Source organism: Camelus dromedarius, chromosome 32 (assembly GCF_036321535.1).
Source record: "Camelus dromedarius isolate mCamDro1 chromosome 32, mCamDro1.pat, whole genome shotgun sequence".
Taxonomy (NCBI): domain Eukaryota; kingdom Metazoa; phylum Chordata; class Mammalia; order Artiodactyla; family Camelidae; genus Camelus; species Camelus dromedarius.
The window spans coordinates 19,373,497-19,397,697 of NC_087467.1; the positions used below are offsets into that span (position 1 = coordinate 19,373,497).

Below are 24,201 nucleotides of genomic sequence, written 5' to 3' on the forward strand. Positions count from 1 at the left end.
AAGGAGAATGGGTAAGCCTGAAATGGGTAAATATTCTGGTTCCTCCCTGTTGCACAGGGCACTGTGAAAATCCACGTATTATTTTGGCTGATAAACTCTTTCTTAAGCTTGCACTACAAGAACCCATCCAACCTCTTAAAAGATGTCATTTATCCCAAGGAAACATGAGGCTACTGTGCGGGGTGTGTGCGTGGACGTAACCACACTCGTTGGGGAGCGTTAACTCCTTCTGTCCCTCTTCCTCAGGGTTCATCAGCTCTGATCAGAAACTGTTTGTTGAAATGAAATGTCGTGTCTGAGAGTACCATTTTACACGCACCGATCGCCTGCCACCAACATGTATTTATAAAAAAAAGTGGATTAACGCAATTTTACTTAAGGAGTAAATGCCCTTTGAAACACAAGGCTACCTCTATGGCAATTCAAGGCAGAATTCTGACTCTGGTTACTTTACTGCAGTGAGAAAGATTAAAAAAAAAAAAAAGGCATTTGAAGGAGGTACACGTAAGCCTCAATTGTAAGTCAGAAGAAATTTTAGATCACTGTTGTAGACTCCAGGCTGATTTTTAAAAATTAGCTAGAATTGATGCTGACTTAGAAAATAACATAATAGATGTGCTGATAGAATGAAGGAAATGGATTATTAGTTATTGTTAAAAAAAGGGGGGGGGAGTGAAAAATCCTACAGGGTGCATGATCTAAGTCACCGTGCCCGAGCACTGGGATACGGCGGTCCCGTGAAATCTGGAAGGAATGTGGAATAGAGGATGGAAAAATTCTGGGAGAGTGAAAGTGCAGGGAATCCCCGCATTAAGGTTGCCCTTACTTCTCTTGCAGGGGCAGTGATGTCTCAGCACCAGTGCAGTTCCATCCATTAATCCCAACACCCAGGAAGGGGCAGGGTGGGGTCTAAACTGGCGGAGCCTCACTCCCAGGCTGAGCTCCACTGACATAAAGCAGAAAGCACCGCGCTGAAGGCAGGCTTATTCCCTGGACTTGGCAATGCCTCGATGACTCCAGAGAAAATATCACTAAGGCTTTTCTTGTTGGCTCGGCAACTCCACAGGTGTTTCTGCAGACCCTGTGAGGTCAGCAGGAAGTGCAGGCTCTCCACCGGCCGGACCACGATGCCTTCAGGTTTGTGATTTGTTTTTCTGCTCATGTGAGAGCCCTAAGAATTCTGATTTTCTTATGACCCTGGACCTGAATCTCAGAGCAAACTGAGAAGCAAGCATTTCTTTTCTGTGAGGCAAACAGCTAACTGTCATGGAATTCTTCAGTTTCTGCAAGTGTTTAACATCTAGGGCCTTTTACACACCTAACACAATGCGACAGTATTCTGTGTTAGTAGTAATGGCTAAAATAAATAAGTGTTCTGAGATGAGCTAAGGGTTTAGCAACGACCACAGCTGACTTTATGCATTAGTGGAATCCAGCTCTCAGACTGTCAAATTAGGGAATGTGAGCAGAGCCTGTGACTTGTCTGTAATGAGCAGAACGCGGCAAAGGTAACAGAAGCCACTCCCTCGGTTATGCTACGTTATCTAAGACTGGTTTGCCAGCAAACACACTCTCAAGAGGCTCCCTCTCCATTTCTGGCTCTGAAGCAGCAAGCTGCCAGGAGCCCTAGAAGCAACCACAAAGCAGCAAATTCTGCAAACAACCAGAGAGAGCTTAGGAGATGCTTCCCCAGCAGAGCCTCCAGGTGAGACCCCAGGCCTGGCCGGTACTTTGGCTGCAGCCTTGGAGGGCGCAGTGAAACCAAGCCTGGACTCCTGACCCACAGACCGTGAGATAATCAGTATGTGCTGTTTTAAGCTGTTGATTTGCGGAATTTGTTACGCAGCAATAAAAAGGGAAAAAACAGATACGGATTTTGGTACTAGAAGTGGGGCACTGCTGTCACGGATACCCAGGTATGTGGGAGTGCTGGGAACGCCACACAGCAGCCGCTGGAGGCTGGAAAAGCTCCATCCAGGGGCATAACAGAAGGGAAAGAAAGCTGAAAATATGCAATGTTCTTGGTAACTTATAATTTTATAAAAATGAATGAGCCCTTGTGGCCGAGGACAGAGAAACACGGTAACACTAGGTTTGGCAAACATGGCAAACAGGGACGGCGTGGTGACTGTAATTAATAAAACTGCATCATAAACCTTCAATGAAAAAACACGAAAATGAATGTATGTCTGTATCTGCATGACTGGGACACTGTGCTGTACACCAGGAATTGACACATTGTAACTGACTGTACTTTAATTTAAAAAAGTGTCACGGTAATTAATTAAAAAAATAAAAATAAAAGAACCAAAAATACCATATTACATATTTAAAAGTTGTCAACAGAATAAATCTTAAAAGGTCTCGTCATGAGAAAAAGATTGTGACTATGTGCGGTGACAGATGGGAACTAAATTTACTGTGGGGATCATTTCACAATATACACAAAATACCAGATCATCATGTTGGACCCTCAAAATAATATATGCCAATTATACCATAATAAAAATTAAAAAAAAAAAAGTGACCACAGGTACAGCTAGGACACAGGCTGAGCAGATCAGGTTCAAGCATCCTTGGGAGGCCATGAGCCATTTTCTTATCAATAAGGTGTTCATTTCCCTCAACACATTTTGTTGATTGGCTTCAAACACAATTAAGATGATACTTCAGTTCCTAAAACACTTAGTACAGACAGTAAGGATAAACTGATAGCTACTTCAGAGATAACTAATGAGACTCTGACTCCCTCAGTAAGACTAATGGTGCAGCCATTATGGAAAACAGTATGGAGGCTCCTCAAAAGACTAAAAACAGACTTACCATATGATCCAGCAATCCTGCTCCTGGGCATATATCCAGAGGGAACCTTAATTCAAAAAGACACATGCAACCCAATGTTCATAGCAGCACTATTTACAATAGCCAAGACATGGAAACAACCTAAATGTCCATTGACAGGTGACTGGATAAAGAAGTTGTGGTATAATTATACAATGGAATACTACTCAGCCATAAAAATAATAATGCCATTTGCAGCAATGTGGATGGACCTGGAGACTGTCACTCTAAGTGACATAAGCCAGAAAGAGAAAGAAAAATACCATGAGATCACTTATATGTGGAATCTAAAAAAAGACAAACAAATTTATTTATAAAACAGACTCACAGATATAGAAAACAAACTTGTGGTTACCAGTGGGGGAAGGGGGTGGGAGGGGATAGACTGGGAGTCTGAGATTTGCTGAAACTAACTACTACATAGAAAATAAACATGTTCATACAGTAGAGCACAGGGAACTATATTCAGTATCTTATAGTAACTTATGGTTAAAAAGAATTTGAAAACAAATACATGTATGTTAAAAAAAAAAGACTAAGATATATGGTCAAATCTAACAATTTTCTGAAGAAAAAAAAGTTGTGTGTGTGTGTGTGTTTTAATTAGAGTTTAAAAAAAAAATCCTGAAGTGGGATAAAGTACAACGTGGCAGGGAATATGAGCACACTTAGATGTCAAGTGGTTGGCTGGTAGCAGAAAGTCTGCTCCTTGGTCCTTGGCATGAAGGAGTTTGGTGAGAATGAGCCTTGGGAGCACGGGGTGGGCCCCCACAGAACCCGCCAGGTAATCTGCTGAGGTTCGGAGTTGATGCGAGGCAGACTGTCCCTCTGGTGGATGAAAAGCACCCAGGAACAGTGGGTTTGTAACAGAGCCTCCCTTCTAATAGAAAAACTAGAAATTTCCTCCAAGAGTCTATACACTGTGTCACTGTACACACTTTTTACCCTGTAAAAAGACAGGCTCTCTCTACCCTGCAGATGAACGAGGACTTTGATGGCAGGCACATGTTACCTCTGGGCTAAACACACATGACACTGAAAGTGTCACACGCAGAGAAACACATAGAGAAGTGGAGGTTTAAATGCATGGACCATTTTTATTTTGCTATGCAGAAACACACATTCACCATGGGCCGTGTGATGCCGTCGACAGTGTCATGGAGAATAGATCTTCTTGAAGGCTATTTATAACTCAGCGCTAAACAGTATAATTACAGTGGAAATTCTGTACAGTTTAAGGCTTGGCTCTGAACTAGATTGTAAATATGGACCAGATTTAGAAATAAAACACTTTTTTTTTCCCAAGTAAAATAAGAAAAATCAATTAAAAAAAATACAAGGAAGAAGAAACGAAGAAAGAAAACAAAGCAACAGAGAAGCCCAACGGGTTTTTTTCTGGAGTGAAATTTCGTAATGTTGTAAACTAACAAAAATACAGGTTTTTCCTTCCAAAATAATGGCAATTTACATATTTAGGACTTGTTCCGGAACTCTGGGAAGCTTTCTGGATTGAACACAGACCAAAGCGGACAAGAGGGAAGAAAGCACATTAATAGGTTAAAATCAGCACTACCTTGTAACGAATTAAATTAGATTACACAGAGCAGGGTTGTAAGCGTTAAGTATTTCCAGAGGCTCAGAGAGTCATTACTGTTTACGGGCGAGAGTAATAAAGCCGGATAAGCAAGTACAAGATTCAAGTGGCTTACTGAGTAAACTCGGTTATTGGCACATCTAATCCGGGGCGAGCCCGACACACTGGACCTAGACAGCTTCCACGCAGTTTCGGGTAATCTCCATTTATCTGTAAACAAAAGATCTGTCACCTAAGAAATTGCAATTTTGTTTTGACTTTAATTATCATAAACTGCGAGAGGCGTGGATTGTTGTGTTACACGAGACCACGGCTCCCACCGTCGGCTATGGATGTGCAGGTGCAGCTGAAAGCTGAGACGCTGTGTGAAAAGTAAAAATGCTGCTCGTTTTGTAATTTTATCGTTGCTTCATGCAATATCAGTTTAGTGATGCTGATTCGGATTGCTTTATTACGGGAAGATCTCTCTGCCAGTGTCTTTTTTTTTAATGATCAAGGTCTGTTCCTCCGGATTGAAATGTCCCATGGGCAGACACAGGTCAGGGGGTTAGAGGGAGGTGCAGATAGGCTCTGGTTCGTTCCTAATGGTCTGCATGGCTGGATTCATGTGCAGGCTAGGTTATTCCTGGAGAAAAGAGATTTGATCCGTTACTCATCGGAAAGCACCTGAGAGTTTCCCTCTCAGATGGAGGTCACAGGAAAAGTATCCTGCAGGTCATTAAATGCTCTTTTGACAAGGTATTGTGAAATACCAGTGGAAGTTACTGAAGTGCTCTCTGAATTAACTGCAGCTTCACCCAAGGGGCTGAACTCACTGAAGAAAACCTTTTTCCCCCCCTTACTATCTTCCAAATGACATTATTAACTTGAATATAATGAGTGATCTTTGTATTTTTTTCTTTAACAGACCACTCATCAATCTAGGCTCCCTAAACCAATGTTAGAGAACTTACTCATTAGTTCATCTGTACCCATGAAACATGTTAAGAGACCTTTATCACATAACCAAGTGTGCAGGTACCTCCCCCTGCTTCATCCAGCATTCCAAGCCCCCGTGGGATGCTCGGGGCCCCTCGAGTTCTTTGCAGGGCAGGTGAGCACGCGTGACAAGTCTGCGCACACACGGAAGATGCCGCCTGCTCGCGATGCTGGCCAAACAGCAGCTGGAAAGGCATGCGCTTTCTGGAGGCAATCAGGATCACAGGACTGCATTTTTGCCTCCTCCCGAGACACGTGGCACACTCAGCAGGAAGCATCCATTGTCCCAAAGGATACAGGAAATGGATGACAAAACACCCACCATGAAAGTGGTTGCAAATTGTAAAGCAAAGAAAACAAAAGCAACGACAGGCTCGCACCAAACACAGTGTGAAGAGAAAGCTTACGATGGGTTAACGCAGCCTCCGTCCAAAGGAGACAGAGGATGTTTATCTTCCAAGTATTTGGAATTAAAGCCATCTCAGTTCCGATTAGGCCACATGGCAAGTGAAAACTAATTTGACCTTTCAAATGTGGAAACTGGGAGAAGCACAGGGCACGGGTTAACAGGGGATGCGGTCATGACCGTGTAAGCAGAGACTGCCTTCTTTACCCTCTAACTGGCAAGGATGCAAAAAGTCCATGGCGTGGAGCCTCCAAATCTGAAACAAAGCAGCCCTGCAAACCAATTCTCCATCCTCCTGATACCCAGCCCTGCCGACGCCAGTGAGAGACCAAAAAGGGAAGGAGGAGGCAGGTGGAGGGGAGAGGGACGCACATGCCACATGCCAGCCCAGGCCCGGCCGAGGGACCCGGTGCCGCCTCTTACCTGGGCTTAATCCTCTCCGTCTTCCGGGGTGATCTCTGTCTCTTTATGGACCACTACTTTGGTCACTGACATGTCAGGGTGCTGCTCTTTGGCCTCTTTAATTGCCTGAGCCAGCGCCTAGCCCCAGGAAACCGCAGGAGGGCAAAGACAAAAAGGAGGTGGGACATGCACGGTCAGAGCAAGGTGGAGACTCAGGAGCCAGATCTATATACACAGCTGACACCCGGGCTAGAGGGACTGGGAAAGGAGCCCCACGCGGAGGACTGGAACGCTAAATGGGAAAGTGCGGTTCAGACCCCAGGCGGGGCTTGGCGAGCGGCACCGGGAGGAGGAGCGCCCCCTCGTGTCCCGCGCCCTCGCTGCCGGGGTCCCTGCCCTGTCTCCCACGCTACCTGGTCGTGGTCAATGTCCGCGTCTCCCGTGATGACGATTCGCTTCTCAATTCTCGTCTCTGAAATGCCTCCCTTCACGGTCTGAAAGGAACAGACGAGCATTATGAATGCACGAACTTGGGAGGAACAGTCACCGAGGCCTGGGGGAGACGGCAGCGCGCGCTGACAGTTCCGAGTAACAGCGCTCATTCTTCAGGAACCGGAAGCAATTCCATGGCGGTGCTTTACGTGGTCGATTTCAGAGGAGAGGACGGACTCCGTCCTTTGGGTTTGGCGGGCTGGTGTGTCTGGAACACCTAGCCTACGCTGCGCCCTAGAGTTAAGAGTGCCACAGAGGGTGTCAGAACGTATGTTCCTAAACAGAACCTGGCACGTGAGGACAGAGGCAGCACAGATCCGGGAGCCGTCAAAGTGCCCGTGCAGCCGCCTGGCATCCTGCCGTCCCACGCAGGTGTCTGCTTGTGCAGCCCAGCTCGGCGGCTCTGAGCCTCCTGTGTCCGTTCCCAGGGCACTCACCTTGGTGATGTGGGTGGTGGTCGTGGTACTGGTGGTTTCAGATGTGATCGTCTGTGCGCTCATTAGCACACCAGGCTCCAAATCAGCACCGAGGTCCACCTGAGCGAGCAAAGGGGGAGACACCATACTTGAATACTTGTATGACCTCAGCAGACAGTCACTGTACTGGCTGAGGGCATTATCTCCATGATAACTGTGCTGTTAGTCGGCATCTGGGAGCTGTCGCAGAGAGTAAGGACTGATGCCAACACGGCCAGAGTTAACCGGCATTAAAAACCTGGGACTTCAGAAATGTGAGCAGCGGCTGGTTGAGCCCTTATCGATGGCTCGGGAAATAGGTTTCTGAGACTCTTTCTGTATTTTGAGATATATGAAGACCTGTTTAAGTTACCTGCTCCTCCTTGACTGGTAATAAGATTACAATTATTATATCGCTCTCAACAGGCAGTCTGGCCACTGGGTCCTCCGTGCCTCACAAATGAAATGTCATGAGTTAGCCTTAAGTGAACCAAACCGTTGAACGGACAAACCAAGCGCTGGGCTTGGCCTTACAGACTGTCTTACCTGTGATGATTCATATGTGATGGTCTTTGTTTCTGTGTGAACCACCGGCACTTCCTTGGTAGAAATTTCCAGCTTTACTCCTCCTGGTGAAACACTGCCAAAGCTGACGGTTTCCGTTGTCACAGTTGATGACTGTACCAAGGGAAGCACGAGAGCGGCTCTTACGTTTTGCACACGAGCACTTGTGGTTTTTTCCCTCCCCTCTTGGTGGACATAATGAGCACAGGTTAGTATGAAATCAACGTTTATGTGTTACATGGGCAGGAGGCTGGGGATGAGGCACACAACAGATATACGTCAGTCTCCTAGAATTCCACAGCGTTTTTAACATGGAATGTTCCAGGTAAAGGGAAACATTCTGAAGGTAATTTTTAAAAAGTTGACACCCCTTCTCCTCTAGTTTATGAGATATAAACTAATTTCAAAAGATTAAAAATCATAAATTAGGCTTTTATGTAATAACTTCTTAAAGAGATGGAACAAGTACTCAGATGTTAAACCACCCCCACCCCCATATACTTCAGGAATCTCAATAAAAGAAAATAAAGAATGAATTCTAGCACTTGGTGCCGAGGCAAGCTCGGGTTTGGTCTTTCCGGATAAGTACACTGATAAGCAATAAACTGATCAAATTTTCCAATATCTTGGCTGGCCATGCATTTCCCAGGTTTCTGGCCAATTATAATAATTACAGTGAAAGTGGAAACTATTTCCTGGAACAGTACATTATTAATAATCATCACATGTGTCTGCATGTGATCCCAAAGATGGAAACCAGCATGGAGACCCATAATTGCCGTGCAAGGAAATAAGAGGAGAAACAAACTGCTCTTGGAAATGGCAGGGAATTAAACAGCCTCGCCTTTATGCCATAACTAAACTTCAGGCACTCATAGCCGTCTTTAGTGCTAAAAGTAACATGAACTACTTGTTACCTCAAGATGGGGTTTTTGTTCCAGAGTTTCAGAAATGTGGATGGCGGCACTCTGCTCCTCCTCTGGCTCCTGGGAAGCAGTGGCCATTTCTTCCTGCTCGAGGGCAGCTTTATCGGCCACCTCCCCTTTCTCCTTTTTAGCGCCCTCAGTTAGCGCCGAGCCCTCCTTCCCTTTCACGCTAGCAGCATCAGCAGATGCCGCCTGTGCTGCAGCATCTACATCATCTCCAGCCGCGTGAGAAGCATCCCCGCTTGCAAGCACACTCAGCACATGTCTTTCCTCCACCAACACAGTTTCCTGCACAACCTTCTCAGTGCTAAGTGGCTGGGGGCGTTGGGTTGTTTCCATTTCTACTTCACTGGACTCCGTCTTGGTTTCTGTTTTCTGCACGAAAGGAAAAAAAAAAAACAAACCTGTGGTGTCAGCATGGCTTCACACAAATCAAAGTTCAAAAAGAAAAAAAGAAAAAAACCAAAACCAAAAAGCAAAAAAACCAAAAGAAGCCACTCACCAGGGGGCCTAAAGCCAGAGCCAAGGGCTTATAACCAGCAACACTTAAAGAAAATATAAATTAGCGTTCACTCTCCCCACCGCAATCATTGATGCCTGTCCCCGCCCCGACATATACACTCCAACCTGCGCTGCTCCTGCACGTCGCCGCAAAGGAAACAGAATGCAACATAAAATGCAATTAACAAAACAAAACAAAGCACCGTAGCACATGCATGTTGGTTCTGGCTGCTTTCTTAAACCTAATAGGTGATAAAAAATGCTTTAGAAAATTAAATGCTGTTAAAATTTCTCAGCACGATTGCTTTCTGAACAACTGAAGCATGTTCTTGTAATGGTGCTAAAGGCACATGACGGATATGCGGAGCAGACACAGAGGATGTAACTGAAGACACTTCTCAGGTGTTTAAGGCAAAGCCACTTGGATGCAAAACACACACACACACACACACCCCAAAAAGGCATAAAGAAAGGCAAACAGGCAGAGGCAGGGATACGAAGGATGGAAGTAAACGGCCACCTGAACCCAGCTTTGAGAAGTAGAAGTAACCCCTCCTATGAATTCTGTCGGTTTCCTCGCAGACTCTAACAAACTGAGGATTTCAGAGCCATCCATGAGCTTTTCGCCAGAAGACTGCTTAGTCTGAGTGAACAAAGAAATGGAGAGTCAAGCACAGAGGTCGGGACACAAGCGGCACAGACACACTCACAGCTGGTGAGACGGGACAGGGGCGCAGGACTGAGGGTGAGGGATCAAGGAATCCAGACTTTGGAAACAGAAAAGAATGGGAAATAAAAGAGCAAATCGGGGTGACCACGAGCTCCGGTGTGGGAAAGCAGAGAGAGGTCCCGGGGTGCGGGCGGTGCTGGGTTAAGCCATCACGTTCCCCCTTCACCGCAAGCGCCAGCCGCAGCATCCCGCCTCGGGGACGGGAGCTGGAAACCAAACGGCAGGTGTCCAGATGCTCGCGCTGGACCGCGGTGGTGACTTAACCAGGAAAACAACTAAAAAGCTTGGGTTGGCCGCTCTCAACATAAGCCAAACAGCAGGAGAAACGGAAAGGCTCGGGGTGGAAGGGCTGCCTCGGCAAATGTCATGCTGGCATCGGAAGCGGTGGCCCCGGAGAGGCACCGGTTACCACGACTCGGGCCGCGGCCGACTCGGTCACGTAACGGGCGGTGGCGACGGTGACGGCCGGTTCCTGGGAGTATCTCCACTCAGACAGGCTCTTCCTGCGGGGACCGAAGGGCCCCACTTTCAGGGCCTCAGGCTCCGCTCTGCTGAGCCGCGCGCCCTCCGGGCCGGCATCTCTCCCCGGCACGTGGGTCTTCCCGGGGTCCCCATCCTCCGGGCTCTGCCTCCGGGACTCGGCCTCCCTGATGGGAGCCAGGGTCTCCGACAACCTCCGCTTCGGCGTGTCGCCCTCGGGACCCCTCCTGGCCCTGTCATCGGCGATGGCACTCAGGACCTCGAACTCCACCAGGCCCGGGGGGGCCTTCACCAACTCAGCCGGTGCCACCTTCTCCCCATCCTTGGCTTTTCCTGTCATTGTAACAATTTTTCCAGATACGGTATCATAGGACTTTCCAAGCGTGTATATCTTCTGTCTGCTCTCATCCTTCAAGTGCATTTCTCGGGCCAGGTCTTCGAAGCTCTGCACTTCAACGGCACTAGACTCCAGCAGGTCGGCGGGGACGTCGCCCGTTCCGCTGCTCACCGTCACCACCTTGTACGTTACAATCTTTCCCGACTCACCATCAACTATCTCAGTGGGTACTCTGTCTACAATAACCCAATCCTCTGTGCCCTATATTTGAAATATAAAAGCTAAATTAGAAATTCTGATGGTATCCCATTTCTAAAATAAGAATCCATTAAGACAATCAGGGTGAGAGCGACACTCAGGTCTGGGAAGTGACTGCACAGGGCTGGGGTTACTATTGATTACGGCTGCAGTCTCTCCTCACCTGGAATTTATCACCTCTAACCTTCAACTAGGAATACAGGATGCAGGCAGATTCTCAATTTCAGATCTCTTGAAATAGGAAGACACTTTGGTGGGAAACTTGGCCAAGGAATATATTCAATCTCATGCTAAATGTCTGATCATTTCATGTTTCAAGATTAAATGACATATTTGAAGCTGCTGTACAACTTATTTAGCTTTATTTGTGTGGACACACACAGTTTTCCATGCGAAATAGAACACTATACTTTGTATCTGTTGTTCTCCCAAAGAACCTGCCAGCATTTCCACAACTTTCTGTGCCAACCGTTTTCCATGCCTGTGACTTCTACTTCCTCTCACAGGAGACGGAACCTACCCTCGCACTTACTATCCAATAAACTGAGTGCACCTGTGCTCCAGGCATTGCAGTGAAGTACCTCCCACTGGGAGGACACCGCTGGAGCCTCTGACAAATGGGCCACCGTGGTCTGTGGGCTGTTGCAATCTTATTTACAGCCGAAGGCCATCGTCTCGAGAGTCTCTCTGCCACCTTCCCTAGTGCGCGCGCCAGCAAGGCAGACAGAAGGAGGGTAAGCAACGCCTGTCCCCGGGCAGCCTGCCGGGGCGCCAGCAGGGGCCGCCGGCAGGTCTGACAGGTTACAGAAGAGCACATGGCACCTCGGTTAACATTTTAAACTCAGATGTTCTCTACTGTCACATTTCTCACAGCCTGAAAACTCGAATCTAGAAACAGGTGGGCCTTAAGAGAAAGGATTACTGACTCATCTAAGGGCTGGTGCTGGGTTAAAGGAAATCAATTGAAAAATAACCTCTAGTGTCGACGGGACAGTTTTCTGGAAAATGATTTGACGGGAGGTAAACACGGAGCCCGCAGAGTCTCCTTCCTGCGTTTCCTTTATGACGCTCGGCTAGTGGGAAAACCAGCGAAAGCTCAGAACTTTCAGAATCAATCAATGGGTGAGACAGACAGTAAAAAAGCCCCAATAATATCATTAGAAAGTATAGTCATGACACTTCAATGAAGACACACAGATCTAGGCACCTGGGAGCAAAAGCCACAAAGTAATGATGGCTGACAACTAAAACAGTAAGGAAAGTCCCTACTTCCCTCCCCAGAATCTAGGCAAAAATGACATACCTACCTCAGTGGCCAACAAAGAAAATTTTTAAAGGGAAAGAAAAGCTAAAGACATTTGAATGACACTGGAATCTGGAGAGAAATTCACCTTCTGGAAAATTCCTTCATGCTTGTTTTTTACCTGAGACTCAAAGAATGGAGAGCTTCCTTGCTGCAAAAATATAACTTTTTCAGAAATCACTCTTTCTTCTTTGGTCTGTTTGAATAAAGGGGGTTGGGATGGAGAAGAGGAAGCAGACAATTTCCAAAAAGGCAAGTTAGGAAGAGAGTGCTTTTGCTGTGCTACACATATAATAGTCATTCATTTTTTTTTCCTGATGAAGTAAATGACTGTTAATTAATTTGAAAAAATGGTCTGAAAGCATCTCAATGTTTAATAATTATTTCCAAAGAGTAACAGATTACTTTTCTGAATTTCTGGTGTCCTGAGGACTCCAACATCTTTCATTTCTACAAACACAGAACATGCCAACGTGGCGATAAACAGCTTCCTGGCACGAGAACAGTGTCTACGTGCCGGTCACCTGCAACACCATAAAAGTGAGTATTAAAATGAAAATGTTAAGACTGAAAAAAAATCAAATTAGGGATAAATCCCGAGATCCATTTCTGACAAATACTCGATCATATCCCACTGAAGTGATGCTTGACCAAGAGTAAGGAAATACACATAGGTCACCACGGGAGCTCCAATCTGAAAAAGCCCGGGGTGCTTACATTGATTTCTGTGTTCCCCAAATAAATATAAAATATACTCAAGGTTACAGCTTTATTTGGACTTTTATAACATGGTGAATAATTTGAAAAATCAACTTCAAAATATCTTATTAAGCATTTCAAGTCATACCTGTCTTTAACACATACAAGTAAGAAAAAGAGTAAATATGCCAGGTTAGAACTAGTTTTCTCCTTTTATCTACTTTTTATCCCTTTCTTTAGTATCAAATGGGCCTAATTCATGTGGCAATACATTAGCTACCGAGCCTGTCTCTGCACAGCACACAACTCCACAGAGAGTGACAGGGTATCTTGGAAGAGTATTTTAAAAATAATAACACAGAGGTCAAAGTTTCTAGACAAGTGGAACTTTAAAAAAAAAAAAACCCTCTTGTTAAGCAATATAATTTTATGAGAGGTATTTAAAATTCTTATGTGTGTGTCTACGAATCCATCAATACGATATTTAATCAATTGCCTGCAAGAGGTTGCAGAGGAGCATCTGGGAAACTCTCCTGAAGGACCTGCTGACAAATTCTGATGCGTCATTCTCATATGCTCCTTTTTAATAAGGAATAAACAAGACATTTTGAAGGAAAAAAAAAATTCCTGTCCTGCCCCATTTTGGAGAAAGAAATTGGAAGAGGCAAAATGTACCATGTGGAATCATTAAATGTGGATTTATTTTTTTAAACTTTCGATCATGGCCTCTTTTTCAAATAGAAATGAGAAACAGGAAGGAAAGGTCAAAATTATAGGTACTTTTCATAATACCCCTGCTAGGCCTCTAATTATAATCACAAGCTAAGTATTTTTCCTAAGATGAAAGCTTAAAAAAACAACAGCAGGAAAACAGTGGTTTTCAGCATATCCTGTTATCTGACATCAATTAATTTTGAAGATGTCCGTGTCTGTAATTAAAAAGGTCAATGCTGTGTACACCCAGAACTGTGTATGCCCCAAAACAGAGAAGGGTAACATAAGGGGACAGATGTTAACATCAAATCCTACGTTTGGTGAACCCCAAGCCCCAGCGAGCCCGGCTAAAGAGAAGTGAAGAGGTACGGATAAAGAAAAACTGATCATCTAAACATTTACTTCGGGTTACTGCTGGGTCAGATGTATACCCCAACCATTTCATTTAGTTACTTAAGCGTTCATCTCTGGGTCATAATTGGGACACAAGGCCCTACAATCGTATGCAAAATTCACAGAGGTGTTACTTGCTCAGGTGATTAAGAGTTTCTGCAGAGCCATGACTCTCGTTTCTGCCCAGGGCAGAGGTTCTTAAACTGGGCCCTGCATAAGAATAATGTGGAGAGCCTTTAAATGACAGTACTGTGTGCGGCGCACCCCCACTTGATTAAATCAGACTCTGATATAGAACCCAGGCATCAGTGTTTAAAAAATTTTCTGTAGGTGGTTTTAATATGCACCTAGAATTGCAGCCCAAGGTCTGGATGGAGTGTCACAGAAGTCAGATTCAGAGAATGGAGATAATTCTCTCCATCCGTGAAAGGATTTTTAAGGCTCATCCAAGACCTGAATAGCAAAAGTAAAGCTGGACAAGAAAGTAGACAAATGCATAAAGAGAACTAATTCTAGTTATTCATGGCAGTTGTCTTCTATCAAGTCGCCGTGGGCACTGAATCAGTGAATACTGAACCACGGCTCCCATGGGAAAGACAAGGCTAGGTACCTGGGAGCTTCTGGCCATCAAATTTTCAACTGATCAATGCATAACCTTGTTTTATATGTGTCTCTGTTTAAAGGTCCCTTATTTAATATGTATCATTCATTCATTAACTTCGAACTCACGGCCAGCGGTACTGTAACTTATTCCTGAACAAAGCCATCCTCAGAGCCAGAACGTTCTTTCTTATTTCCAACCCCAGTGGAGACAGGGTTAGCCAAACTTGACCAATTATAATAAAATGGATGTGACCATAACTAATAACTAATAACTCTTAACTAATGCAGGAACAACAATATTTAAATTGATCTGGAAAAATCTGAAATTTTTACGTCCTGAATCTCAAGCAATCTGAATGAAACTGGTGTTTAATGGTACAGGAAGACTCTTTTGGCACAGGACTTTTCATTTTATTCTACATAAAAAGGCCCTTTGCAAAGTAATTCAAATGGAGATATACCTTGTCATTTTAAACTAGGATGGGAACTGTCATGAATATAGTGATTGTGGTCACTTTTCAACGGAAGTTGAGGAAGTGATCAAAATAAGCGTAATTGTATTCTTTTTGCTGCCAAGACCTAAGCATTGCATACAGATGACTGTTTCAAAGATTTTTCTCTCATAAAGGCCTAAGTTTTAATTTTCTTCTGTTCTGTCTCGGCTTCCTGGACAAATACCTCACAATAAGGGAATCTTGGTAAGAAAGAAGTTAATCAATAGGATGCTAGAAAGATGCAGTTGTAAGCAAAATACTTCTTTTGAAAGGCAGCTAAAGCAAGGTGCTGTGTAACAGGCGGCAGTCAGGTGAGCGCCGCTGCTCATGGGAGCCTTGAAGCAACACCAGCTGAACCCTCTCGCTCCAGCTGGATATTTAGAGTGTTCCTACACGTAAAACTCTTACTCAGAAAGGCATCCTGGCACCTACTTCCTCTACTAAAAATCAGATAAAATTATAAATTATAATTCATAATACGTATGATTATAAATTATAATATATATACACATATATAAAAATCAGTTAAAATAATCAGTTATATATGTGTGTATGTGTGTGTGTATATATATATATATATATCAGTTATAAATAAAAGTCAAAACACTGATTATACCAGTAAAAGCCTGGTTATAGTATCTCCAGAGTAAAACATGTCCTGAAACATTATCAACTTCAGAACAGCGTTTAGTTAAACATGAGACCATTCAATAGGCCTCATCTTGCAACTGATGAGAAACATTCATGAATTTTCAGGGCATTTCTTAAAGCAGAAGTATACTCAGAAAAAGTGTCTGTTCATTAAGACAGTACATCAACGTCTCCCAGCTGTGAAACCCACGTTTACTGTCAGAAGCAGCAGGTGTGCACCAGAGTCTCCCTGTTCACTCCAAGGCACCATCGGATGTGACTCACTCACTCCTCAGCCCCCGAATCATTTTACCAGTTACACCCAGACTAGCGGAGAGATCTCTCTGCTCAGAAGCTGGCCAAGCCCCCACCCCCCCCCCCCCCCCGGCTGCAGGGCCCGGAGAGGAGCCAGGCCGGCGCACAGAAGCCCAGGGCAGCCCAAAGCCCAGGTACCGACCTCTTCAGGGACCAGCGGCTCGATCATGGGCGCGTCGTCCTGCCGGGCAGCCAGCCGCACCGGGGACGTGGAAAGCCGCTTTTCCCATTCGTTTGTGACGGCAGTGTCTGTGGAGGTCTCTAAAAAGGTTCTTTTCAGCTCACTGATGTTGGTCTGGTGTTTCATCAGGTCGTCTTGAGTTTTATCTAGCTCCTACATCCAGAACATAAAGAATCCAACAGTCAGCTGCTTTTACACTGGTTTTCCTTTCTCTGCTCTCGCTCTTTTCAAAAAATAACGCCGTTATCTCATTAGTAGTCAAACTCCACGAATTCTGATCAGGGCTCACGACACCACCACAGACACACTGGTGAAAATGTGTGACTCCCAAGGAAATGAGAGGAAGACAAAATTCAGTTCACGCAAGCACAAAATCAAACGTTTCCAAGGTCCGCTGTCACGAGTGTCATTCGCATGTAACCAGAGAATTAAAATAAACAACACGCAGGGAAGGGGGTCTACATCTAGGAGAGGGAGGGGTCGGCGGCAGCCGAAGGGCAGCCCCGCTTAGTCACAGGTGAGAACACACAGGTCATGCATCGGGGCACGGGCACACAGGTCAGCCACTAAAAGAAACCAACACACACGGACATGCACTGGTCTACACCGATACCAACCTCTAACATAAGATTACTATGTTTGACATACACATTTTCACCCTTTATTCGCTTAATCAGACTATTCTGAAAAAAGTGGAGAAGAAAGGAAACGTAAGGGACATGATAGTCACAGGAACAAGTGTCACGTGCTCTCCTCCCCGCGGCACCGACAGCAGGTAGCCGCCGCGGAGCATGCTGGAGGGGCCCCACACCGGAGACGGACAATGACTCCATCACACGCTGCTTTTGGCTTTCGTTTGATTTTTAAGTTTTCTACCTGTGCCTTGATCTCTGCATCTTCCTCCTGGTCCGACTGCCAGCATCAAGAAAGAGTGGGAGATAAAGTCTTACCATGCAAGTCACTCCAAGACGGAAGCAGCATGGTCTACGTGAGCTCGCTAAAGGAGGGTGTTACGTTGCTCCTACGTGAGGTGCTGTTTCTTTCTTACGTGCAAACCACGACATTCTCACACACAAGTCATGAAGCTTCATAAGAAGATGGGAGTGAGAGAGTCCTCGCTCAGTGGGTCTCTGATGCTTTAACCTAAGACTTCCAAGTGTGACGAGTGCACACTCGTACTGGGGAGGCCACAGCCAGGGCGCTGCCCTTAATGGGCATCAGCAATGGTTCAGGGAGTGTGGGGAGCCACGTCGAAATGCAGAAGCACAGTTATCCTCTGAGGTTAGCTATTCCTACCCCGAATTTGCACACCAGAGAACCGAGGCTCAAAGAGCTTACCACAGAGGTTCCCACATTAAACATTTCTTAGAACCTTGAATTTCTTGAACCCACATACTTAGGAACAAATTTGGGAGGGGAAAGTGCTGATATGGGGTAAGTAAGGAAATTTTAAAAATTAACAACCATCAAATACAAAAATCAACTACAAGAGGGGGTCCAGGGTGAAATTATGGGTGAGAAGCAGGGGGTGCCTGAGCAGGTGGACTTCAGCAAAATCGATGAGTCTGTCTGGGTCTCAGCAGGGGCCGGACTGTATAACCTGCACACCCCACAATGCACTACTGTTCACTGGCTCCCGAGAGGCGGGACGTATTTAAAAAGCATTAGAGGGCACACAGGGAAGTCTTAACAGCTCTGGTGGCACAGTGATTCTTAAGTTGTGGTGGATTCATAGCTCTTCATTTTTATTTTTAAGCCTTATAATCAACCTATGTTACATGTCCTCAGGCGCATGCCTCAAATGGTGTAGAACAAATGTTAAGACTGCTATAGGAATTTTAAGTATTGTTATTATAGTATTTTTCATTTATAGCACACATCAGGATTACAGGGAAGTTTATGGAATGTATCAGTGGCTACACATAAATAATTCTTACAAAATTAAGATGCAATTTTGTTATATTTGGCATAGAAAATTACCCTGTAATCAATTTATAAGTGACTGCTTAAAAGAGTCTGGATAACAGTTTCACAGTATTGTCTTCAACTTAAAAAATGATTTCCAAACTTTGAATTGAACTTTGGCATTTCAAAAGGAAGAAATGCAACTAAACTCCATTTTGAAATGTTTTTCTGAAGATATTTTCAATTAAGTGATGTATAGGTAATACTTTTACCATTTTTAGTTCTTCCTAAATACTCAGCTAGAAAATATTGTTCTGATTTGATGATGCAAAAAACAACCTAGTATAAAAAACAACCTAATGTAAACACTATTACAAAGTAAAACATAAATTCTGTTAGCACTCTGAGAAATGAACATCTTGACTTCTGTTAGTATCCGTAAATATTATTTTTACAGAAATTTAAATTTAGTTATTGGTAGAGAAGACTTGAAAAAATTTAGTTATTGGTAGAGAAGCCACAGGCAAATTTAACGGACCCTTAAGAATTAATAAAGGACAAATAATAGCATAGTATCTCTCCCACAATAGTTCAATGTGACGTTTTTTCCAAGAAAGAGATAATAGTAATTTGCTCATTTTCTCTTGCTTAGAGAATTCATTTCTTTTGAGTGCCTACATCCAGCACACCAAAATGAGTTAAATGTAACTTCAACTAGTATTTTGACCCTTTGGGATTTAAAAATGCATCTGTGGATTCCAGTCAATACGCTAATTTAATTAATTGTGACCCTCCCCTCCCGCTCATATGAGTCTCGCACATAAACAGCCTCTCATTTTGGGTAAAATACATTTTAAAAAAAGTATTATCAGTTTAGCCAGTGGTTCTCAAACTGTGACTGTGAAGTGGACAGAGTCACCATCACCTGGGAACCTGTTAGGAACACAAATTCTTGAGTCCTCCCTGGACCTCCCCTGAATGAGGAACAGGAGGGTGGGTGCCTCCAGGTGACTCTGCCACTTGCCAGAGTTTGAGAACCACTGGTCCAGGCAAGAGGAGATCTTTAACTCCTACGGCTAAAGTTAGACTCGACCCCCACTCTACAAGCTAAGATGCAAAGTCCTCAAACGCAGAGCCACCCCAGAGAGCATGTCCGTTAGGCAACCGGCCGGTGCCCTCAGTTCCGATACCAACCTCAGTGGCGGTGGTTTCCCCATCAGCCGCGGTGTCTGTGCGCTCACTGTCGGTCTATGACCACCGAAGTGATCAGGTTCCAGGAGGAAGGCAGGGATAGAAAACAAACCATCTGGTCAAACGGGGCATGCCTGGGTCCGACTTCATTCTTTTTTTCTGTGATCTGTTATCAGACTACCTTCCCACAAGAATGAAAGTTCAAACAAAAGCAAAAGAAAGGCCAGAGCTAGGTTCCATCAGCAGAGCCACTCAGGGGGAGACTAGAGGCACACAGCCTGCAGAAACCACAGAAGTGTGGCAGCCAAGCTGACATGTCTGGTGCCATGTCATTCCTTCCCCACTTCTACTCAAACCCCGAGAAAGAGCTCCTAAAAACGTTTAATGCAAATAAAACGGATGTTTATAGATCTTTTTTTTTTTTTTAAATCTAGGAATATGTCACATTTAAAAGGCAAATTAAAAAGTAAATTTAAATAAAAAGCTACTATAACAGTTGCGGACTTTCAGCCCCTCATTTACAACATTTCAATAATTTACATCCATCCTAGGACCACCAGGCTGTCTGCATTACCTCTGAATTACAAAAAGCACCTGCCAGTGACTCACAGGCATGTTTTACGCATATCAGAAATGTAACTCAAGTTTCAGGTAGTGTGGCTAACTAGATATTTTTAAGACTATCTGTTTAGTTTGTCCCACCCTCCAATATAAAGGAGGTACACAGAAGTATATAATTCAATGTCGTTCCAAAAGAAAAAAAACACATTCAAATGAAGCAAATAATAATAATAAAGTAATAAAAAATCAGGAGAGAGAGAGGGAGAAAGACATCTACTTGGAGACAAATAAAACAAAGCACAGCATTTGACAGAGCCCAGCTTTTCCAGGGAGAATCACAATAATTGTTTTTTAATCTGGTTTATAGAGGTTTATGATTTAAAAGAAAAGCTTTTTTTTTTTTTTTCTTGGAGGTGAGCAGAACAATAGCCATTGAAATTGGGGATCTCTAAATGCTAAATATAATATTAACCGACTCTCCCTCCACAACTATCAACTAGTCATGACTGAAATTCCCTTGAGCCAAGCAAGATATGCGACTGATAAAGCGAGAACAAAAATCGCACGTGGAGGCTGCACGGTTGTGAGTAATCTCTAACCCCAAAGAACACAGACTCTTAAGCGGGAGGGTTGGGATGGTGTCATGTCCACCTACATCTGGAGAGGCTGATTTCTTGGCAGTTCTTCTCCCAAACTTTCACTTTCTATTTCCCTAAAAGAAAAGGAGCTGGAATTCACGGTTGGCACGTGCACCTCAGGTTGCCACCCTGACCACCGGGCAGAAGTCACCTGCCTACGCGGGAAGTCACTTTCGATAGGTGGTAAAGGGCTGGCTGACAGCTTCACGACCGGACCCACGTGGCGATCCCTGGGGAGTGGCTAGTAATCTTCTCATTAGGGTGATCGCTGCTGCAGCATTAGCAAGGCTTCCCCAACCGACAGTCTAGGGGAAGGCCAGTTTGAATTAGGAAGAGGGACAGGTTCCAGTTCGAGGGTACAGAATGACTCGAGGAAACCTGAGGCTTTCAAGAGCAGCTAAGAATGACTTGTGCTCAGTGTGCTAACTGGTTGTGCCAAGGACGTCAAAAGATCTTGTGAAAGTCCTTCTCTTCCAATTTAGATTCTATTCCTCGTGGCTTTAGAATTCCCTTCAGTTGCTTTCCAAGCATCTTGGGACCAGAATTACGGCCACGGTTCAGAGCGAGGGGTCTGCTGTCAGACTGACATGAGCACAACTCCTTGCTGTTTAACTCTGCGGCAGGCTGGGCAGGCTTCGTATTTTAATTCCGATTTCCTTCTAGTAAAGTGGGGAAAATGACAGCCCTGTGTCAGGTGATGGACACTAACCGCTTCACCCAGGACCTCACACACGTGACTACAAGGATCGGAAATACTGTTATCAACACAGCATTTCATAATGATAATACTTTCCCCCTACTACACACAAATAGCCTGGGCTGTGTCTAAACTCCCTCAAATTCCTGCTTAGCACCTGGTCAGTCAGTCACTCAACAAACATAGTGCCTGGTCAATAAACAGTTAATAGATGAAGTAATAAAGGCTGAATAAAGACTGTTACTTATATTCTATGATTAAAAACTGAAAAATAGATGGCAAGCCGTGAACTACCCTGTAATATGCAATTTAAAACGTCAAATCATGTGATCGATCTTTCCCTCCAGATTTAGTCCATCTCCCTTTTTTGGGTATTGTCCAAAAATTCCTCGCAAAATGACACATGATTACATTTCACGGTGTGGTGAGCTAAACTCAGCTCCCATCTCCTGGCAGATGAAGATGATTCAGCGTGCTGCCTCTTCTCACTTGGCCACGCGGGCAGCACAGGAGGGGGAACGGCCGTCAGCTTCGTAGCCTGAAATGATGACCCCGCTCTACACTGGGCCTCCCTCTGCAGGAGGGCTGGAGCTAATTAAGCCACCACCACACGTGAAAAATGTAAGCAGGGACGATAAAATATTTAGAGAGAACTAGAGTCATTAGCGATTTTGCAAAACGAAAGTGACAGAGCTGAGCTGCCGCAAGGCTTGAGGCCCAGGGACTGCAAAAGGCCATGCCAACAAACGGCGATTTCTCTCTCTTGTTTTTTTAACGGAACGACCTACACGTGTTCTCCTGCTCAGCATGAACCAGGGCGCGCAGCTCTTAACACTTGGGGTTGAGACGACACTGAACAGAGGGCCAAATACAAAGTCGCGTGTCAGGCCACGGGTGATCAGGCTGGAGAGGAGGGCTCGGGGGGGCTGCACGGCCGGAGCCCCTCCACGGTTTCAGAGGTTTGCAAAGTCCAGGGGGCCTAACATAGGGGAAGCTCTGATCATGCGGTCACTAGCTTGCAAGGAGTAACTGCTGTGATTTGTTTTGCTGATGTAATGCAGACATGCCCGAGTTTCACATTAATTTTCATGCACTGATTACAACAAGATGTACACCCTGGATTAGGCACAAGATCTGTGTGGTTGGCTACATAAAAGTTCAGTTATTTAAAATTCAGAAAAAAACCGAAAGTGGCAATCTTTTTGCCTTCTGTTAGCTTGATGACTAATCCCATTGCTAAAGGAAAAATAGATGTCCAGGTTGGAAACCAGTTAATATTACGAAGTCTTTGCAGATAAACATTGTGTTCTGAATGGTGGGAGGGTCTAGCCCTACATTATTTGATCATGTTGCCACTATAAGAAGTAGAGATATTCAAGCCTAGGATTTAGAGTTGTTTTATCTTAAAATATTTTCCACATATGAAAATGGTTACATAAAGGTAGATTTGGAGCTAAGTCATATACAATCCAAGAGCCTTGGAAAGGGCTCTTAGGCGAAATCAGATTGAAAAGCTTAAACTTTTCTTTAGAACATCTGTGAGACCATTCCCATTTTTTTTCCTTTTTGCTGCAAAGAAATGGTCACAACACCACTAAATATAGACACACACGCACCCCCGCGATGCTGCATGCTCGCAGGTGCAGCTCGAATTAGCATTTGAGCCCAGAGCTGAATAGACTTTCCTTTTTTAGTGTTGCTTTGACCGTGTGGTTTTCTTTTTCAACGCGAGGTATAGTGGGTTTGTCTCCTGCCACAAAAAACCCCTTGTTCTGTGGGAACAGAATTGCTGGAGGGGCCGGGGCAGGTGGAGGCAGGAGGGTAGGTGTCAGCCAGGCGCCTCTGGTGGCCGCTTCTGTTCTTTTCTGTGCGCTCTGTTTGAAGGCTGCACAAAGGACACTGCTGGGCTGTTCAGCCGGCAGTGGAGCGGTGGGAACAGGGAACAATTAAGAGGAAAAACTATTGGCTACGTCACCCCACCCAGTGGCTGGGAGGAGGGGACGGGAGACTGACAGGTGGCATGCCCTCTCAGACAGAGGCTGAAGGCGCCAGTCCTTTCCCCACCGCACACAAGCTTGGCTGAGAGCCACAGAGGCCCTTCCGGCTTCCCTGGCCTCGCCAGGGGGAGGCGTGGACTTAGGGGCTCACGCTGGAGCTAAGAGAACGGCTGCCCCCCAACGTGTGCACTGACATCACTCTTGCTGATGGAAGTTCAGCCCCTGTGACAGTGTGCAGAAACCCCAAACGAGTCTTCCCTGACTGTGTTTGGAAACTGCTGTTTTCAAATGCTGCTCTTTCTGGTCCTGTTTCTGATCCTGCCAATGGCTGATGTCACTGGGCGTCTGAAACTGCTCAGGCATCCTTCCTGACCCAACACCCCCATGGGCCCTGGCTCCCCTCCGGGAGTCACAGTGATGGTCTGGCAATGACGATCAAAGAGCAGTGGGGGCATTTCGGAATCTCCAGGGGGGAGAGGGAGGCATTTACCCAGATGATAATGCTGCACCCCTGACGGCGGTGCGCTCTCCCGCCACACCTGAGCATCCTCTACCCAGCGCGGGTCACCACCGGGTATCACTCTGTCAGGATGCGTTTCGGTAACTCGCCATGGACCTAGCTGAAAGTTATGTATCTGTCTTCTGTGTGATTTCCTTTATCGAGCGGAACCTGAGCAGCGCCTTCAACTTAGCCCTGACTCTCTACACAGCCCCCGGGTTACTCATTTACAGCGGACCTGGGCTGAGTCCTCCGGCACCCGCGGGACTCGGTGGGTAGCGGCGGGATTCCGGGCTGGGCTCCGACTGCTCCGGCCACATGGTGTTGTGCCTAACCCTGGGCCGGGCGGTGTTCCCCCCACACACAACCTCGTCACGCATCGGCACAGACAATAAATGAGGCTCTGAAAGTAGGACC

At 45.3% G+C, this 24,201-nt stretch overlaps 2 protein-coding genes across 24 annotated transcripts in view; both read right to left on the reverse strand.

The window, feature by feature from the left end:
• Positions 1-3,918: 3,918 nt before the first annotated feature.
• The window catches only part of LOC105086006 (band 4.1-like protein 3), a 189,462-nt gene continuing 169,179 nt past the window's right edge, over positions 3,919-24,201 (reverse strand). For 8 of the 23 annotated variants that reach the window (XM_064481575.1, XM_064481578.1, XM_064481580.1 and 5 more), the window contains exons 13-23: positions 19,396-19,449; positions 17,173-17,208; positions 16,914-16,979; positions 16,258-16,449; positions 9,680-9,802; positions 8,650-9,033; positions 7,715-7,846; positions 7,151-7,249; positions 6,635-6,715; positions 6,243-6,359; positions 3,919-5,060 (exon numbers count right to left, since the gene is read on the reverse strand). In XM_064481575.1, the coding sequence (XP_064337645.1) occupies positions 6,249-6,359; positions 6,635-6,715; positions 7,151-7,249; positions 7,715-7,846; positions 8,650-9,033; positions 9,680-9,802; positions 16,258-16,449; positions 16,914-16,979; positions 17,173-17,208; positions 19,396-19,449 (1,278 nt within the window). In that variant the 3' untranslated portion in view covers positions 3,919-5,060; positions 6,243-6,248. The remainder of the gene's footprint in view (positions 5,061-6,242; positions 6,360-6,634; positions 6,716-7,150; positions 7,250-7,714; positions 7,847-8,649; positions 9,034-9,679; positions 9,803-16,257; positions 16,450-16,913; positions 16,980-17,172; positions 17,209-19,395; positions 19,450-24,201) is intronic. The other 15 variants (XM_064481594.1, XM_064481584.1, XM_064481581.1 and 12 more) reach the window with 10 other exon arrangements.
• Positions 9,813-15,581, reverse strand: LOC135319807 (uncharacterized). Its single transcript, XM_064481595.1, has 3 exons — positions 12,389-15,581; positions 11,939-12,037; positions 9,813-10,967 (listed from the first exon to the last, which is right to left on the reverse strand). Exons 1-3 carry the CDS (start codon positions 12,566-12,568, stop codon positions 10,254-10,256), a joined length of 993 nt encoding a protein of 330 aa, XP_064337665.1. The 5' UTR covers positions 12,569-15,581; the 3' UTR covers positions 9,813-10,253.

Excerpts from the sequence above, each read along its gene's own strand:
- LOC135319807 (XM_064481595.1), bottom strand. The coding sequence starts at position 12,568 with ATGACTATTATATGTGTAGCACAGCAAAAGCACTCTCTTCCTAACTTG. Across the intron at positions 12,038-12,388 it reads CTCCATTCTTTGAGTCTCAG|CCGAGCGTCATAAAGGAAAC; the intron begins GTAAAAAACAAG and ends TTTTCCCACTAG. Across the intron at positions 10,968-11,938 it reads CTGTCCCGTCGACACTAGAG|GGCACAGAGGATTGGGTTAT; the intron begins GTTATTTTTCAA and ends TTTCAAATATAG.